At 43.7% G+C, this 14,988-nt stretch overlaps 1 protein-coding gene across 4 annotated transcripts in view; it reads left to right on the top strand.

The window, feature by feature from the left end:
* Positions 1-12,597, top strand: part of LOC132897201 (cadherin-like protein 26) — a 186,686-nt gene extending 174,089 nt beyond the window's left edge. For 3 of the 4 annotated variants that reach the window (XM_060938640.1, XM_060938639.1, XM_060938641.1), the window contains one exon: positions 11,904-12,597. In XM_060938640.1, coding sequence (XP_060794623.1) covers positions 11,904-12,122 — 219 coding nt within the window. In that variant the 3' untranslated portion in view covers positions 12,123-12,597. The remainder of the gene's footprint in view (positions 1-11,903) is intronic. The other variant, XM_060938642.1, reaches the window with a different exon arrangement.
* The last annotated feature ends 2,391 nt before the right edge of the window (positions 12,598-14,988 follow it).

A 14,988-nucleotide genomic window follows, 5' to 3' on the forward strand; every position in this document is an offset into this window, starting at 1 on the left:
GGCTGGTTTGATCTTTACTCCACTCTCTGTAGAAACTTAAAAAAAAAATCATGGCTTTTTGGATACTCGAGATTCACACAGTAGATGATGCCTGACATCTACATCAGCTGCAAGGCACATCTTTGAGGTTATGTACCACAATGGTCTCCTCAGCCACAACTGCCACATTGAAGACCTTCTGTGGAAAGGCATTATGTTCACCTTTATAGCCTATCAGTAGGCCGACTTGCAGCCCCGTCATTACAACATCCAGTACCTCACCATGAGCTTTGAAAAACAGAAAAAAAAAATATTGTCCATCACCACTTTTGACTACAAGTACATATTCTCTATATAGCTACAGTGGTCCTTGAAAGTTTGTGAACCCTTTAGAATGTTCTATATTTCTGCATAAATATGACCTAAAACATCATCAGATTTTCACACAAGTCATAAAAGTAGATAAAGAGAACCCAGTTAAACAAATGGGACAAAAATATTATACTTGGTCATTTATTAATTGAGGAAAATGATCCAGTATTACATATTTGTGAGTGGCAAAAGTATGTGAACCTCTAGGATTAGCAGTTAATTTGAAGGTGAAATTAGAGTCAGGTGTTTTCAATCAGTGGGATGACAATCAGGTGTGAGTGGGCACCCTGTATTATTTAAAGAACAGGGATCTATCAAAGTCTGATCTTCACAACACATGTTTGTGGAAGTGTATCATGGCACGAACAAAGGAGATTTCTGAGGACCTCAGAAAAAGTGTTGTTGATGCTCATCAGACAGGAAAAGGTTACAAAACCATCTCTAAAGAGTTTTGGACTCCACCAATCCACAGTCAGACAGATTGTGTACAAATGGAGGAAATTCAAGACCATTGTTACCCTCCCCAGGAGTGGTCGACCAACAAAGATCACTCCAAGAGCAAGGCGTGTAATAATTGGCGAGGTCACAAAGGACCCCAGGGTAACTTCTAAGCAACTGAAGGCCTCTCTCATATTGGTTAATGTTCATGAGTTCACCATCAGGAGAAGACAGAACAACAATGGTGTGCATGGCAGGGTTGCAAGGAGAAAGCCACTGCTCTCCAAAAAGAATATTGCTACTCATCTGCAGTTTGCTAAAGATCATGTGGACAAGCCAGAAGGCTATTGGAAAAATATTTTGTGGATGGATGAGACCAAAATAGAACTTTTTGGTTTTAATGAGAAGTGATATTTTTGGAGAAAGCAAAAACACTGCATTCCAGCATAAGAACCTTATCCCATCTGTGAAACATGGTGGTGGTAGTATCATGGTTTGGGTCTGTTTTGCTGCATCAGGGCCAGCACGGCTTGCCACCATTGATGGAACATTGAATTCTGAATTATACCAGCAAATTCAAAAGGAAAATGTCAGGACATCTGTCCATGAACTGAATCTCAAGAGAAGGTGGGTCATGCAGCAAGACAACGACCCTCAGCACACAAGTTGTTCTACCAATGAATGGTTAAAGAAGAATAAAGTTAATGTTTTGGAATCGCCAAGTCAAAGTCCTGACCTTAATCCAATCAAAATGTTGTGGAAGGACCTGAAGCGAGCAGTTCATGTGAGGAAACCCACCAACATTTCAGAGTTGAAGCTGTTCTGTAAGGAGGAATGGGCTAAAATTCCTCCAAGCCGGTGTGCAGGACTGAGCAACAGTTACTCGAAACATTTAGTTGCAGTTATTGCTGCACAAGGGGGAGGGGGGGTGTCACACCAGATACTGAAAACAAAGGTTCACATACTTTTGCCACTTACAGATATGTAATATTGGATCATTTTCCTCAATAAATAAATAAATGACCAAGTATAATATTTTTGTCTCATTTATTTAACTGGGTTCTCTTTATCTACTTTTAAGTCTTATGTGAAAATCTGATGATGTTTGAAGCCATATTTATGCAGAAATATAGAAAATTAACAAGGGTTCACAAACTTTCAAGCACCACTGTATTTGCACCACAGGGAATAAATGGAGAACTAAATCGCAGGGAAGATAAACAATCACATGTGTAGATCAAGCTGTCAGCTATGTGATAAAAAAATGGAGAATCACCCCTTTTGTATTTCTAAATTAACTAATCCAGGCAAGTAGCTAATATAGACATGAGCAATAAACAGGAATAAAACAGGGCATTACCACCTGACTATCTAAACAAAGGCTTGTGATCTAAACCTAATCATTGGGAATCAATTCTGTTTCTCTCTAATTAAATGCTGTTCGCAAAAACTCCTGGAGGGGATTCCACATCAGTGCTTAAATTAATTACATTCAACATTAATGTTAAGCCGGCGGCACAGTGGTGTAGTGGTTAGCGCTGTCGCCTCACAGCAAGAAGGTTCTGGGTTCGAGCCCCGTGGCCGGCGAGGGCCTTTCTGTGCGGAGTTTGCATGTTCTCCCCGTGTCCGCGTGGGTTTCCTCCGGGTGCTCCGGTTTCCCCCACAGTCCAAAGACATGCAGGTTAGGTTAACTGGTGACTCTAAATTGACCGTAGGTGTGAATGTGAGTGTGAATGGTTGTCTGTGTCTATGTGTCAGCCCTGTGATGACCTGGCGACTTGTCCAGGGTGTACCCCGCCTTTCGCCCGTAGTCAGCTGGGATAGGCTCCAGCTTGCCTGCGACCCTGTAGAACAGGATAAAGCGGCTAGAGGTAATGAGATGAGATTAATGTTAAGCCAAGTAGCACCCAATCTAAAGTTAATTCCTTGAGACTGCCAATTGCCAAATTAGAACAAACCCACTCATACAACAGTGTAGCTAACACAGTAATTTGATATATCTTCTGCTGGATAACACACCATCCAAAGCTTACTCAAAAAAAAAACAGTAATGAGCATTTTCTCATTCTCTTTGTTTCTTATGAAACAATCTCGTTAGGAACTCCACAGCTGTCTCACCCAAACATCTCCAAGCCTCAATCGGGATACCATCTGGTCCGACTGCTTTCCCAGTCTTCATTCTTTTCATGGCTGCCCTCACCTCATCCTTACTAACCAACTCTGCTTCCTGATTTGCTGTCTCCAATGAATCTGACCTTTTCTCTCTTGGATTCTCCTCATTTAATAAATCCTCAAAGTACTCTTTCCACCTTCTTAATACACTCTGTTTGTCAGCACATTTACATCTTTCATCACTCTTACTTGCTGTACATCCCTTGCTTCCCTGTTTCTCTGCCTAGCTAGTCTGTACAGGTCTTTCTCTCCTTCTTTGGTCTCCAGTCTTTTGTACAACTCCTGGTATGCATCTGCTTTCGCCTTCGCTACTGCTCTTTTTGCCTTCTGTCTCGTCTCTCTGTATAACCGCCTGCTTTCCTCATCTCTCTGATCATCCCAATTCTTCTTTGCTAGCCTCTTCTCTTTTATAATATCCTGCACTTCTTTGGTTCACTACCATGTCTCCTTGTCTTTCTTCCTCCTTCCCGATGACCACCCTAGCACCTTCCTTGCTGCCTCTCTTACTAGTATAGCAGTAGTATCCCAGTCTTCTGGCAGACTTCCATTACCACTCAATGCTCGTCTCATTTCTTCCTTAAACTTCTTCTGATGTTCAACCTCTTTTAGTTTCCACCACTTAATCTTTGGCTCCACTATTTCGTGCTTCCTCTTTTTTTATTTTCAAGCTCACCCTGCACACGATCACTCGATGTTGTCTCGCTACACTCTCCCCTGCCATCACTTTACAGTCTCCAATCTCCTTCAGGTTACCCCTTCTGCAAAGTATGTAGTCCACATCTTCCTCCACTCTTAAACATCACCCTGTACTGCTCTTTCTTCTCAAAGTATATATTGACTATTGCCAAATTCATCCTCATTGAAAAATCAACCACCATTTGCCCTTCCACATTTCTCTCTCTTACACCATATCTGGCCATAATGTCCTCATCTCCTCTGTTTCCCTCGCCAACATGTCCATTGAAATCTGCTCCTATCAGCATGCGCTCCTCCCTCAGTATACTTTAGATTAGATTAGATTAGATTAGATTCACTTTATTCATCCCACATCAGGGAAATTCATGTGTTACAGTAGCAAGAAAATGTCAAACAGATAACAAATAAAACTGAAATAAAAATTAGACAAATGAAGGATTAAATACAGAGGGCTATTTGCATTATCTACCATGAAAAAGTATAGAAAAATTGCCTTATTGAGAGGCTCGGAAAAATTGCACATTACAGGTAGACTCTGTATATATACACACATATATACATTATATATATTAAAAAAAAATCTCCTTCTCACCCCCGGCGGGGGGGTGGTATCCATGTCATCCTCAAGCTCGGGTCCTCTACCAGAGGCCTGGGAGTTTGAGGGTTCTGCGCAGTATCTTCGATGTTCCTAGGACTGCGCTCTTCTGGACTGAGGCTTCAGATGTTGTTCCTGGGATTTGCTGGAGCCACTCTCCCAGTTTGGGGGTTACTGCCCCAAGTGCCCCCACTACCACGGGGACCACGCAACCCTTGACCTTCCACATCCGTTCCAGCTGCTCTTTCAACCCTTGATACTTCTCAAGTTTCTCATGTTCCTTCTTCCTGATGTTGGCGTCAGCTGGGATCGCCACATCTATCACCACCACCCTCTTCTGCTCTTTGTCCACCACCACTATGTCCGGTTGGTTAGCCAGGATCTGTTTGTCAGTCTGGAAGCTGAAGTCCCACAGAATCTTGGCCCTGTTGTTCTCAGCCACCTTCTGTGGTATGGCCCATTGGGACTTGGGTACTTCTATTCCATACTGGTTGCAGATGTTCCTGTATACTATCCCAGCCACTTGGTTGTGCCTCTCCATGTACGCTGATCCAGCTAGCATCTTACACCCTGCTACTATGTGCTGGACTGTTTCAGGGGCTTCTTTGCACAGTCTGCATTTTGGGTCTGATCTACTCTGGTAGATCCTGGCCTCTATGGCTCTTGTGCTTATGGCCTGTTCTTGGGCTGCCATGATTAGTGCCTCTGTGCTGTCTGTCAGTCCTGCATTATCCAGCCACTGGTAGGATTTCTTGATATCAGCCACTTCCTCTATCTGACGGTGGTACATGCCATGTAGGGGTTTGTCTCTCCAGGTTGTCTGTTCCTCCTCCTCCTCTGCACTCTCATCAGGGTTCTGCTGCCTGAGACATTCACTTAGCAGTTCATCCTTTGGGGCCATCTTTCTGATGTATTCTCAGATTTTCGATGTTTCATCCTGGACCGTGGTCTTGATGCTCACTAGCCCTCGGCCTCCCTCTTTCCGCTTAGTGTATAGTCTCAGGGTGCTGGACTTGGGGTGGAACCCTCCATGCATGGTGAGGAGCTTTCTAGTCTTGATATCTGTGGCTTCTATCTCCTCCTTTGGCCAGTTTATGATACCAGCGGGGTATCTGATGACTGGTAGTGTGTACATGTTGATGGCTCGGACCTTGTTCTTACCATTCAGCTGACTTTTCAGGACCTGCCTTACTCTCTGGAGGTATTTGGCTGTGGTTGACTTCCTTGTGGCTTCTTCATGGTTTCCATTAGCCTGTGGGATGCCAAGGTACTTGTAGCTGTCTTGGATATCACCTATGTTGCCCTCTGGTAGGTCAATCCCCTCAGTCCGGATCATCTTGCCTCTCTTTGAGACCATCCGGCCACACTTGTCCAATCCGAATGACATCCCTATGTCATCGCTGTAGATCCGGGTGGTGTGGCTCAGCGAGTCTATTTCTCACTCGTTCCTGGCATACAGCTTGATGTCATCCATGTAGAGCAGGTGGCTGATTGTTGCCCCACTACGGAATCGGTACCCATAGCCGCTCTTCGTGATGATCCGACTGAGGGGGTTCATATATATATATATATATATATATATAAGTATGCATAAAAATAGTTTAGGGCCTATATTATTGCATATAATAATTGCATCGATGAGAGATGGCAGAGGTAGTAGTGGTGAAGTAGTGCAAATATAATGACAAACAGGTTATTGTTGCTACGTTACAAGTTGTGGGTGTTATACAGTCTGACAGCAGTAGGTATGAATGACCTGCGGTATCTCTCCTTCTTACACCGTGGGTGTAGCAGTCTACTACTAAAAGAGCTGCTTAAAGCCCCCACAGCCTCATGTAGGGGGTGAGAAGGGTTATCCATGATAGAGGTCAGCTTGGCTAACATCCTCCTCTCACCCACCACCTCAATGGAGTCCTGAGGACAGTCCAAGACTGAGCCAGCCCTTCTGACCAGTTTATTAAGTTTCTTCCTGTCCCTCTCTGAACTTCCACAGCCCCAGCAGACCACAGCATAGAAAATCGCTGATGCTACCACAGAGTCATAAAAAGTCCTAAGCAGTGTCCTGCACACACCAAAAGACCTCAGTCTTCTCAAGGAGGTGGAGACGACTTTGGCCCTTTTTGTACAGGACATCTGTGTTGTTAGTCCAGTCCAGTTTGTTGTTGAGGTGAACGCCCAGGTATTTGTACTCCTCCATGATCTCAATGTCCAAACCCTGGATGTTCACTGGTGAAATTTGAGGAACCGTCCTTCTGAAATCGATCACCACCTCCTTTTGTCTTGCTTGCGTTGATGCGCAGGTGGTTCAGTTTGCACCAGGTGACAAAGGTGGTGATGACCTCTCTGTACTCCAGATCATCCCCCTCTGACACATGTCCAATGATGGCTGTATCATCTGAGAACTTCTGGAGGTGGCAGCTGTCCATGTTGTAGCTGAAGTCAGATGTGTAAAGTGTAAAGAGGAAAGGAGAGAGCACTGTACCCTGTGGAGCCCCTGTGCTGCAGACTACCACATCAGACACACAGTCGCAGAGCCTCACATACTGCGGTCTGTTAATGAGGTAGTTGATGATCCATGCAGCCAGGTGGCAGTCGACACCAGCTCCCTCCAGCTTCCCCCTAAGCAGTGATGGCTGGATTGTGTTGAAAGCACTGGAGAAGTCAAAGAACATGATTCTCACAGTGCTCCCAGTGCCCTTCAGGTGCAAAAGTGACCGGTGTAGCAGGTAAATGACAGCGTCATCCACACCAATCCCTGGTCGATATGCAAACTGCAGGGGGTCCATCTCACTGTTCACCAGGTGAACAATCATCTCCATGATCTTCATTAGGTGAGACGTTAAAGCTACTGGCCAAAAGTGGTTGAGCTCCCTGGGGTGCGCAGTCTTGGGAACTGGAACCACACATGATGTTTTCCACAGAAGTGGAACTTTCTCTAGACTGAGGCTCAGGTTGAAAATGTACAGAAGAATCCCACAGAGCTGATCTGCACAGTCTTTAAGCAGTCTGGAGTTGATACCATCAGGGCCAGCAGCTTTCTTTGTCTTGATCCTCCTCAGCTCCTTCAACACCTGATCAGCTGTTATGGAGAGGCAAGGGGTGTAGCCGAGGTGTGAGTCCTGTAGAGTGAGGTCAGGGGTGGAGTGTGTGGATTGGTCTGGCAGGGATCGGAGGGGGGTGATGTGGTGTGAGGAGGGAGCTGTTGGTGTCAGAGGTATTATGGGGGGGGGGGGGGGTGGAGTGATATCACAGACCAGTCAGGACTATGGTGAGTGGGGGAGGGTGGGGTGGCACAGTCAAATCTGTTGAAAAAGATATTCAACTCATTTGCCCAGTCTTGGCCCCCAGATACAGGGCCCCTCCCACTGTCCTTTGTGTGGCCAGAGATGGTTTTCAGGCCTCTCCATACCTCTCCGGTGTTGCTCCTCCAGCTTCCTCCTGTAGCTGTCCTTGCCTCTCCTTATCCCCCTCTTCAGCTCCCTCTGCACTCTCTTCATCTCCTCCTTGTTGCCAGATTTAAAAGCCCTCTTCTTCTCGTTTAATAGGGCTTTTAGTTCAGAGGTCACCCAGGGTTTATTGTTGGGAAAACACCGTACCTTCCTGACTGGCACAGTGTTTTCAACACAGAAATTAATGTAATCCGTGATGCAGGTTGTCAGGCTATCAATGTCATCCCCGTGAGGTTCACACAACACATCCCAGTCTGTGGTGTCAAAGCAGTCCCTCAGTGCCATACTGGTCTCCTCAGACCAGCTCCTTAAAATACCTCTTGGTGGGTGGTTGTTTATTCACCATAGCTATGTATGTAGGGGATAAGTGAACCAGATTGTGGTCAGAATGGCCCAGCGGGGGGAGGGGTGATGAACTGCATCCTTGATGTTCACATACATTAAATCCAAAGTTCTCTTATCTCTGGTGTGGCATTTCACATACTGAGTGAAGGTTGGGAGAGTGGAGGACAGGGAAGCATGATTGAAGTCACCGGAGATTAGTAGCAGGGACTGGGGGTGTGATGTCTGAAGCTTTGACACTGTAGTGTGTAAGAGCTCACAGGGTGCAGCAGCATCGGCCGCTGGGGGGATGTACACAATTATCACAATAACGTGCGAGAATTCCCTCGGGAGGTAATATGGCCGAATGCTAACCGCTAGCAGTTCAATGTTTTTACTGCAATACTGCTCCTTTACCCTGATGTGCCCTGGGTTACACCATCTGTCATTCACAAACATCGCTATACCCCCTCCTTTCCTCTTACCGCTCTCCTTGGCTTTCCTGTCCGCTCTCACGAGTTGAAATCCATCCAGAGTGACGTGTGAGTCCGGTGAGAGTTCATTCAGCCAAGTCTCTGTGAAGCACATAAGGCTACACTCCCGGTACTCCCTCTGCAGCCTGGTTAGCGCCGTTAGCTCATCCATCTTATTAGGGAGAGATCTTACATTTCCCATGATGACAGATGGTATACATGGTTTATACCGTCTTTTCTTCTCCCGGCACTTCATTCCAGCTCTGCATCCCCTTCTCCTTCTCCTTAATTCCGCAGGGATCACCAGTCTTTCCACGGGGCATACCTTGGTGTTGCACAGTGCTAACAGCTGTGTAACAATGTGTAAACAATGGAGCCGTGGCTAAAAGGGTCAGCTGATGCCAATTTAATTAGCCCCAGAAAGAAAAAGAGAAAAATACAAATGCACAGTCTCACGAGTAGTACATCCCGAGGTGCACACTTCCGACTGAGACTAGTGCAGAAAGAAACATGAAAAAAGTACAAAAACATACCAAAACACATAAACACACTCAGAGCTACTGCAACTAGCTGCCACTCTTGCGGTGCCATCTTTATACTTTCTACCACTTCATCCATCTTTTCCCAGAAAGACTCTTTCTCTTCATTCTCACATCCAACCTGTGGGGCATATGCACACACAACATTGATTACCACTCCTTGAATCTCCAACTTCATGCCTATCACTCTATCTGACACCCTCTTCACATCAATCACACTGTTGACCAACTCTCCCCTCAAAACAACACCAACACCATTTCTCTTTCCATCGACTCCATAATAAAACAACTTGCATCCACCTCCCGTGTTCTTGGCCTTGCTTCCTTTCCACCTTTCACCTGCACACACAAAATGTCCAACTTCCGTCTTTCCATCATACCTGCTAACTCTCTCGCTCTGCCAGTCAATGTTCCCACATTCAGTGTTCCTACCCTCAATTCTAAGCTCCTTCCCTTCCATCTTTCACGCTCTCTCCTAACACGCCTCTCCCCTCTCTTTTTCCTTCTCCGTTTTGGTGCAACAGTCACATACTTTCCACCAGCACCCTGTTGACCAATGGTACCAGAGGCGACCGTTGTTAACCTGGGCCCCGACTGGTCTGGTCTGGTATGGTATTCTTTTCAATCCCCAAGTTAGATTTGGCACAGTTTTATGCCGGATGCCCTTCCTGATGCAACCCTCTCCAATTTATCCAGGCTTGGGACCAGCACCAAGAGTACATTTATGCACCCCCAGTGGCTGGATTCACTACTCATAGTTTAATAGTGAAACTATGAGTAGTTTAATAGTGAAACTAAAAGCATTTCCCCATGCACATTGCAACAAGAACTCACAGGACTGGGATTAAACAATTGTATCATCATGAGAAAACCACTTGATAGTGAGGCTAATCAGAAGAAAACACTTCGTTTTGCAAAGGAACATAAAGATTGGACTCTGGAGCAATGGGAAAAAAAAAGTTCTTGTTGTCTGATGAGTCCAGATTTACCCTATTCCAGAGTGGTGGGCATATCAGAGTAAGAAGGGGAGTGCATGAAGCGATGCACCCATCATACAGGGATATGCTGGAGAAGACTTTACAGAATGGTTTGACGCTCGTCCCATCATCTTTAAATAATCTCATTAAAAAATTGGTTTGTTGAAACAATGCCACAATGAATGTACTGTAATCATAGCTAAAGGTGTTTCAACAAAATATCAGCATGTGCATTTTTTTTTTGTCCAGGCAGTGTTTATAACAAAAAATGAAAAGATATTCTATACTTGCTTCATATCAAAGTTAATTAATCCTACAAGAGAAAATTCCACTCCAGTAAAATTCATTAAAATATTAAGACAGTCATGTTCTTTAACACAAGGAATTGCAAGAACCACATGATAACTGGCTAAATAATTTAATTTGAAAGTCATCATCTAATCATATGATTACATTTGTGTCAACTTGTTGGTAAAGAATCTAATCTGACACAGTATATGCTATAAAAAGGTAAACCTGTGACACCATATGTAGGGGAGAGCGGGGTAAGATGAGCCACTTTTTACATTTTTCATCATAACTACATGTTAAAGCCTTTTTTGCTTCCAGTCTACACACCATACCAAATTTCAAAGTGTACTGTTACTATATGAGCAAAAAATAATTGATAAGCTCTTATGGTTAGAGTGATATTACCTCTTGAAAAAAAAAATGTCAAGTGGCTCAACTTACCCCATGCACGGGGTAAGATGAGTCACTGTGTGGGGTAAATTGAGCCAACACAAAACATGTTAGGTTAACAAAGTAAACAACTTTTATTATTAGAAATGCAATCAATGAATCAAGTCAAGTCAATCAAGTGGGGGATAGGGCCGTTGCATAGAGAAGGGGAGATGAAGAGAGAGGTGATAGAATGAGATGGGATAGGGAGGGATCGATAGATGGATAGAGAGAGATATGCGTGGATCATGCACATCATGCACACCTGTAATAACAGAGGGCATTATTTTATTTATTAAAAACCTTTTAAACATATTATTTATATTAACATGTTATTTGTTTGTTTATTTGTTGTTGTTGTTGTCATATATGACCAGTAAATGTGAAAACTTAAGTGTCATCCATATTGGGTAAGCTCAGCCACCAATGGGGTAAGTTGAGCCAGTGGCTCAACTTGCCCCACATCTAATGGCTCATCTTACCCTGTGGCCACCATTTTGTAGAAAAATGCTAATAAAGGGGATTAGGCTAATCAAAATTATTTTTATTAGCATTCATATCATAGCTTAGAAAGCCACTAACTTAACCCTAATGTGTCTAAATATTATTCTACTTTTGTCTTCTCTAAATCATCTTCACTGTGGACAAACATGGAATTGACTTAGAAAGCACAAAAACACATTTTTATAAATATCTCCCTCACCTAGTTTGACATGTGGTGCTCCTCTCCACAAGTGTAAGTAAATGGTCCCGCCCCCCTTTGAATGTGGTCACATGGTCACATTTGTTTACTGTTTCTTAGAAACAGGGGGTGGCTCATCTTACCCCCTGGCTCATCTTACCCCGCTCTCCCCTACTGCATAGACATAGTTTTTTGTTTGTTTGGTTGGTTGGTTGGTTGGTTTTTTGTATGTACCAAGTCATATGTAACTGATTTAAACATTCAAAACATTATATGAACAAAAACTAAAAACAAGTTTGCATTCTGTTTACAAGCTTAAATGACCACTGTAGACCCAGTTATAATAAAACAAATCACTGTCCATTCTGAGCTTATGTAAGCTCATTCATACCCTAATTATTAACTGCAAATCATCTTTCTTATGAATATCAAAACTGAGAAATCTATATTTATGCTAATTATATTTTCTTCTGATGATTCATTACTGCAGAAGCTCTACAACCTTTCCATGGAGCAGCAGGATTTCTCTGAATTTCACCCACATGATTACCAAAATGAAGGAACCAATACCACTGCCGTCTCACTGGATAAACTCTCTTTCCACAGCACAGGAGATGATCTGGACTTTCTACAGAATTTGGGGCCAGAGTTTTTCACCCTGGATAAGATCTTTCAGCAAGGAATGAAAGAGAAAACCATGAAGTTTTAATTGTTTTTTAATATGGATGTTAGATCTCGTTGATTACTCCTTCCCATCTCTGTGTTTTAATGGATATACCATACCTCATGCCTGTCCTGATTATAAGGTTGCTCCTTGATTTTGTTGGTGATTTAGAATTTGCAAATAATCCAAATTATTATAAATATCAACAGATTGTTCACTGGTTTATTCACTGGTAGTAGGGGTGTGACTGCCATTTCTGTTGGGTGTGGGGTTTGTGGTCTTTGTATTTGGTAAGGAAGTTTAGGGAAAATAATAATCTTTTGTTTGTGGGGTTTTTTTCTCTGTAAATTAGTTCCCCAAAGAGCAGTTTTGGTTTGTTGTTTTGGTGTTGGTTCACCCTGGGGTTGACCCCAGGTTTTTGGTCTGTACAGTAATGCACAATATCAAATCAAGTTTCAAATCAAGTTTATTTGTATAGCACTTTTAACAATAAACATTGTCGCAAAGCAGCTTTACAGAATTTGAACGACTTAAAACATGAGCTAATTTTATCCCTAATCTATCCCCAATGAGCAAGCCTGTGGCGACGGTGGCAAGGAAAAACTCCCTCAGATGACATGAGGAAGAAACCTCGAGAGGAACCAGACTCAAAAGGGAACCCATCCTCATTTGGGCAACAACAGACAGCCTGACTATAATATTAACAGTTTTAACAGGTATAACCCTCAACTGTCCTCATGGGGGCATCCTTCACAGGAGCGGTGCGATAAAACTCCGACCAGACACAGGGCACCAGGATGGATCAAGCAGGTCCGAGGGGCAGAAGAGGCCAGCATCTCAATCCCAGGATCAACATGTAACTCAGAGGGACAGATTGGGGGGGGGGGAGAGAAAGAAAACACAGGTTGTTGGGTATGCCCTAAAAATGACAAGTATTAAATCTGTGTGGTAGGCTCGCAGAGACAAGAGTCTTTACATCAGGCATAACACACAACAATGGCATGTTAATATGGTAAAAAATATCATGACCTGCTCTGGCTGGATGCTTGATTGGGTGATGGGAGCACACTCCTCAGCAATGATGAGATGCAGATGGGATCCTTAGGGCTGGCCAAGACAATTCAGTTACATTTCACCGGGTCTGGGACATGCGACAGAATGTCTGACGGTCGATTCCCTGCAGGCTACGATAGCCAGTCGAGGTCTCCACCCTCTCCACCAAAAGATTTCCTGTTGACTCCATGTAACTCAGAGGGGCAGATTTGGGGTGGGGGGAGGGAAAGAAAACACAGGTTGTTAGGTATGCCCAATGTCACCTGAATAAGTAGGAGCAGTATACATATTGCACCGAGTACAAGCAGGGACTCCAGCAACTAACTATGACAGCATAACTAAAAGAAGAGAGCCAGAAGGTAACATAGGCATGAGGGAGCCCCGGGACATAAAGCAGCCAGCCACTACACCATCAACAAACTCGAGTGAGCAAGCGAGTGGGGACTGACAGCATCCATACATCCCAGTTTACCAAAACACTCTATGTCTGAGGACCCTCCAGATCTACTCCTTTACCTCATAAACACCATTAACAAAAGGCTTGACTAAACAGATATGTTTTCAGCCTAGACTTAAATGCTGAGACTGTGTCTGATTCCCGAACATTACTTGGAAGGCTGTTCCATAACTGTGGGGCTTTGTAAGAAAAGGCTCTGCCCCCTGATGTAGCCTTCACTATACGAGGTACCAGCAGATAGCCTGCACCTTTTGATCCAAGTAGGCGTGGCGGGTCATAGAGGAGCAGAAGTTCACTCAGGTACTGTGGTGCGAGACCATTTAGTGCTTTAAAGGTCAATAGGAGTATTTCATAATCAATACGAAATTTGATTGGGAGCCAATGCAGTGTGGATAAGACAGGCGTGATGTGGTCATATTTTCTAGTTCTAGTAAGGACTCTTGCTGCTGCATTTTGAACTAACTGGAGCTTGTTTATGCACTTATTGGAACATCCAGACAGTAAGGCATTACAATAATCCAACCTGGAGGTAACAAAAGCATGGACTAGTTTTTCTGCATCATGCAATGACATTAAATTTCTTATCTTTGCAATATTTCTGAGATGAAAGAAAGCTATCCGGGTGATGTTATCAATGTGAGTTTCGAATGAAAGACTGGGGTCAATAATCACTCCGAGGTCTTTTACTGCTGCACGTGAAGAAACAGAAAGGCCATCCAGAGTCACTGTGGAATCAGAAAACTTACTTCTAGCTGTATGTGGTCCTAGCACAAGTACTTCAGTCTTGTCAGAGTTAAGCAGAAGGAAATTAATAAGCATCCAGTGTCTAATGTCCTTAACACATTCCTCAATTCTATTAAGCTGGTGTCTCTCATCAGGTTTTGCAGAGACATACAACTGTGTGTCATCAGCATAACAGTGGAAACTAATACAATGTTCACGAATAATATCACCCAGAGGTAACATATATAGAGAAAAAAGCAGTGGACCCGAGACAGAATCTTGTGGAACACCAAACTTTACCTCGGTACGTCTAGAAATATCACCATTTATATCAACATACTGATAACGATCAGTTAGATAAGACCTGAGCCAGGAGAGGGCCATTCCCTTAACTCCCACAACATTTTCTAGTCTATCCAGAAGAATGGAATGATCAATGGTATCAAATGCTGCACTAAGGTCAAGCAACACAAGCAGCAAGACACAGCCCTGATCAGACGCCAACAGTAGGTCGTTTACTACTTTAACCAGTGCTGTCTCTGTGCTCTGATGAGGGAGGTCTAAATCCTGACTGATACATTTCATGGATGTTATTCCTATGTAAATATGAGCATAACTGCTGTGCCACAGCTTTTTCAAGGATCTTGGAGATAAAGGGGAGGTTTGATATTGGCCGAT

This window comes from Neoarius graeffei, chromosome 13, assembly GCF_027579695.1.
Source record: "Neoarius graeffei isolate fNeoGra1 chromosome 13, fNeoGra1.pri, whole genome shotgun sequence".
Lineage (NCBI taxonomy): Eukaryota > Metazoa > Chordata > Actinopteri > Siluriformes > Ariidae > Neoarius > Neoarius graeffei.